This window comes from Bison bison, unplaced genomic scaffold (assembly GCF_000754665.1).
Source record: "Bison bison bison isolate TAMUID 2011002044 unplaced genomic scaffold, Bison_UMD1.0 scf7180017864255, whole genome shotgun sequence".
In the NCBI taxonomy this organism is placed as follows: domain Eukaryota; kingdom Metazoa; phylum Chordata; class Mammalia; order Artiodactyla; family Bovidae; genus Bison; species Bison bison.
The window spans coordinates 2337687-2342647 of record NW_011494827.1 but is presented as its reverse complement, the minus strand read 5'-3'; the positions used below and the strand labels follow the sequence as shown (position 1 = coordinate 2342647).

General features: G+C 52.7%; 1 protein-coding gene across 1 annotated transcript in view; it reads left to right on the top strand.

Moving 5' to 3' along the window:
• PPP2R2C (protein phosphatase 2, regulatory subunit B, gamma) overlaps positions 1 to 4961 on the top strand; it is a 63537-nt gene that overhangs the window by 7446 nt on the left and 51130 nt on the right. Inside the window, exons 5-6 of the mRNA XM_010847800.1 lie at positions 3576 to 3664; positions 4771 to 4863. Coding sequence (XP_010846102.1) covers positions 3576 to 3664; positions 4771 to 4863 — 182 coding nt within the window. The remainder of the gene's footprint in view (positions 1 to 3575; positions 3665 to 4770; positions 4864 to 4961) is intronic.

The window sequence follows — 4961 nt, the reverse complement described above, 5'->3', positions numbered from 1 at the left end:
GGTCAGGTGGTAGAGCCATGCGAAGGCAAACTCTTGCTCCCAACTCGACTAAAAGCAAAAGGACTCATCTTTCTCCAGCGGAGAGGCTGTGAGATATGAAGGAGTTCTGGAGTCGCAGGACCTAGGTTCAAGTCCTGCCTCCACCGCCTCCTGCTGGGGTGACCCTGGGCAGGGCTCTCAGCCTCCACAGGCCTCTGATTCCCCATCTGGAACAAGAACAAACACTTCGTGGAGAGCGTGTGTCTCCCAGGCACTCTGGCTATAAAAACCCATTCAGTTCTCAGCAAACTCCTGTAGAGTGGGTACATGATTGTCATCCCCATTTTACAGACGAGCAAACTGAGAGCTGGATCCAAACCCAGGGAAGTCTGGCTCCAGAGTCAGCATCGCAGTCTCCTTCGTGAAAGGGAAGTTAGGTCCCTGCCTCATGGCGGAGTCACAGGCACGGTTATTGGCTTCCTGCGGGAAGTACACAGAGGCCACCTTGTCCCTCCCTGACTTCCAGAACCATGCCAGAAAGAGAGTGGGTGCTTTCAGTCACCCATGTGTTTGCTGGAAGTGATCCCAGATGCATTCATTCGATCATACTTATTGAGCACCTGCTGTGTGCCTGGCCATGCAGTGAAGGACCTGAGTTCGGATCTGGTCTAAGTTTGGGGCAGGTCCTGCTCAGGGAGGGGACCTCAGAGCCCCAAGACGGGGTGAGGTTCAGCATCAAGAGGTGACTGCTCTCCTCGGCCTATTTGAGATGTGCTAAGTTTGCATCTCACAGAATGCTTTATCCCTGGGTTCTTACCTTCCCTCTGCGTGTGTGACACTCCGAGAGGCAGTGGTGCAGCCTGGCACCAGGGCGGTGCTACCCACTGCTGCTCCAGTGGCCATGGGCACTCCCCTGCTCTGTGACTCAGTTTCCTCACCAGCAAACTGGAGATGCTGGCCCGTTTTTTTCTGCCATGACTTAGCAGCCGCCTGCCCAGTGGATTCATAAATATGAAATGGTAATCAATGTTGTCCCCAGAAGGAGGAATAAATGCTTAAACACGCTGGTCTCTAAATGATTGGAAAATTGCACACATAAATTCTGAGAAAGAGGGGAAGCCAATTAGCTTTGATGCTGAATAACAGAAGTGAGGGTGCCCCCTGCCCCCCTCACCTCCCAACCCCAAGAAAGTTTATGAGGGCTTCATCTGGTGGGAGGATGCAATTATCACCTCTTGATTGGCCTGGCATTTGCGCGAAGCCAGTGGCCCACGGGAATCTTGTTTATTTCTCTCCCACCGTCTGAGATTTTTCTCTGCATGTCACACATATCCCAAGCTGGCAGTCGACTCTAAACTAAGGCTGGAGGAGAAGAAAGAGGGAAAGAACCTGATTGCCTGGGTCTCTCCTTATCCAGCCTCTCACCTTCTCTCCTCCCCATTTCACCCAAGTCTCCCCAACCATGTACAGCCCTCTACCTAACCTGGCCCATTCATGCTGGAGGCAGCTATTATTTACTGACAGCCTGCTCTGTGCTAAGCCCTGTGCTCCGGGGTCCCAGAGCTGAGCAAGGTGAGACTGAGTTCCTATCCTCTAAATGTACCCAGCCTTCCAAGGAAATAGACATGTAGTCACCCCCAAGCTGGAGGTCAGCTCTGTGACACAGGGACACACAGATAGGCCTTTCTCTACCCTATTTGGTGAACTCCTATTCATCCTTTAAAACCCTATTAGCCTCCACCTCTGTAAAGCCTTTTCTACACAAGCCAGGTAAATTCTTATCCTTCTCTGTGCACTCTGGCCTTTTGTGTCCCACACTACTTTGTCCTTACTGATCATGTGTCTGTCTTCCTGCCCCTCATCTTGACTAGACTGTCCCTCTGACAGGGTAGGGGTACGGGAGAAAGTTTTATTCATGAAACCTTCAGGCCTTCACAGCAGTTATCTCTTCCCTCTTCTTCTCCTTTCTTTACTTAACAACTTTGAAATTTGGTCTGAGGGCGGTAGTGTCTGGCTGGAGCACTGGGTGACTTGTTCTGAGGTTGTCAGGGGGAAACACTGTTGCTGGGATGAGGGATTACTGGCTGTGGGAGTCCCAGGGAGCCCCAGGCCCGGTTCAAGGGTAGGCAGGATCAGCGAAGGTCCCCTGGGCCAAGGAGATTCTCTTGGGTCCCACATGAGCTCAGGTTCAATCCCCACAGCATGTCTCAACCCGATCCCATACATCACTTCCTGGTCACCCTTTCAACCTAGCTCAGCCCCTTCTACTCGGTCATCCTGCCCCCTCAGCTGTTTTATTTTTCTTTGGAGCACATACCACTACCTGAAACCACCCCCTCCCCCCCCCCACACATACTCAGTCTATTGTCTTTTCTCCCACATGAGTGTAAGAAGCGGACCCCTGATCACCTGACCCCTCCCACTTCTGATGGGAGTCATGCCTTTCTATTAACACCTAGTGCTTGCTCCTGGAGCTCAGGAGCCCTGCAGTTAGCTGCCAAAGGTCTGCATTGCCCTTCACTGAAATCTGCTGTATTCCTCACTCCAAGCCTGGCCTCGCTGCCTCTCTCTCGGACACAATTTCCATTACCCCTACAGCAGCGCCCCCCACCCCCCCGACTGCCCAGGACCCACTCTGGAAACTGTGGCCGTGTGAGCCCTGGCCTGGCCCCCCCTGGCCACACCCCAAGGAAGGGGGAGGAGGGTACTGTGTACCGAGGGATGTTCCAGGCACACTTGACCTGCATTAACTCCTGGATGCCCTGAGCAGGCACTGGCATCACCCTGGTTACAAATAAGGAAAGTGAGGCCCAGAGAAGTGAAATCTGCAGTGGAGGTGACACCAGTAAGCGGCCGGGCAGGGTTGAAGCGGCAGTCAGGTTTCAGGTCTACACCTTTGCACGGTGATACCCTCGGGGGCAGTCACTCCTAACTTCTGGCCCTGGCTCTGTCATTTTCTTCCTCCGCATCTTAGGAAGTCTGGTTCATCTTGGCATCTAGTTTTCTTATTGGTGATGTGGGGATGGCAATGTCCAATTCCTGGACATCGGGTCCGGGCCAGGACTGGGAGACATCAACGAGGCCGTGCCTATCTGTCTGCACCTTTGAAGACCTCACGGTTTACTGGAACTGGAGGTCCTGCCCAACACACCCCGCAGTGCATGCTGAGAGCCCTAAGAATGGTGCGGTGTGTGCAGCGTGCTAGGGGTGAGCAAGGGTGTGACACCCAAGCAGGCAGGCTGCACATCCAAGGGGCTATAAACTCCAGATCTTGCAGGAGGATTTGGGGTTCACTATGAGAATCCCATGGACAGGGGAGCCTGGTGGGCTAAAGTCCATAGGGTTGCAAAGAGTCAGACACCACTGAAGTGACTTAGCACGCACAGGTATCCCAAAGGGGTGAACATTCCAGGCAAAGGGCATGGAGGGAAGCAAAGGCATGCTATCTGACAGTGTCTCCGGGAGTTCGTACCTGTTCAGCTAACACTGGCGGCTATCACAGCCTCAGCATTCCAGGGCAGAGCACACAGAAATGTGTTTCTCACTCATGGAAAGCTCTGGCTGGGCATGCTGGATGGCACACCGCTTTCCTACAGGGACACAGGCTCCTTCCATCCTCTGTGCCTCCATCCCTAAAGCTTGGATCCTCACCTTCCGGCTGTGGACGGGGAAAGAGGCAGAGAAGGTACTGCTGCTGCTAAGTCACTTCAGCCGTGTCCGACTCTGTGCAACCCCACAGACGGCAGCCCACCAGGCCTCCCCGTCCCTGGGATTCTCCAGGCAAGAACACTGGAGTGGGTTGCCATTTCCTTCTCCAATGCATGAAAATGAAAAGTGAAAGTGAAGTCGCTCAGTCGTGTCCGACTCTAGCGACCCCATGGACTGCAGCCTACCAGGCTCCTCCTTCCATGGGATTTTCTAGGCAAAAGTACTGGAGTAGGGTGCCATCGCCTTCTTTGAGAGAAGGTACGGCTGCCTCTTAACTGCCTTGGCCCTCAAGTGCGGGGCATCACTGTATTCACACCCCATTGGTCAGAACAGTCATGTAGCCACACCCAGCTGCAAGGGCAGCTGGGAAATGTAGTCCCTGTCTGGGCAGTCAGTTCCCTATGATCAGATCAATATCAGTTCAGTTGCTCAGTCATGTCCAACTCTTTGCAACCCCATGGACTACAGCATACCAAGCTTCCCTGTCCATCACCAACTCCTAGAGTTTACTCAAACTCATGTCCATTGAGTCGGTGATGCCATCCAACCATCTCATCCTCTGTCATCCCCTTCTCCTGCCTTCAGTCTTTCCCAGCATCAGGGTCTTTTCCAATGAGTCAGTTCTTTGCATCAGGTGACCCAAGTATTGGAGTTTCAGCTTCAGCATCAGTCCTTCCAATGAGTATTCAGGACTGATTTCCTTTAGGATGGACTGGTTGGATCTCCTTGCAGTCCAAGGGACTCTCAAGAGTCTTCTCCAACACCACAGTTCAAAAGCATCAATTCTTTGGCACTCAGCTTTCTTTATAATCCAACTCTCACATCCATACATGACCACTGGAAAAATCATAGCTTTGACTAGATGAACCTTTGTTGGAAAAGTAATGTCTCTGCCTTTTAATAAACTTTCTAGGTTGGTCATAACTTTTCTTCCAAGGAGCAAGCGTCTTTTAACTTCACGGCTGCAGTCACCATCTGCAGTGATTTTGGAGCACCAACCCCCTCCCCCCGCCAAAAATAAGGGAACACAAATGTTTGGTGGACAATCTGGCTCTGCCACAGGGTCTTCTCCTTCCCTTTTAGAAATGAGGAAATTGGGGGTGCAGGAGGGTTTAACCATTCATTCAAAGTCACACAGCAGGGTCAGAACCAGTCCCAGGAGGCAGTGCAAAGGAGGTAGGCATTCCTGCAGGGCTGGCACGTTGGACGTAGCCACGTGGCACCGCTTACTTCTGACCCACGCAGGATGGACAGTCACTGGCCGCACTCCCGGC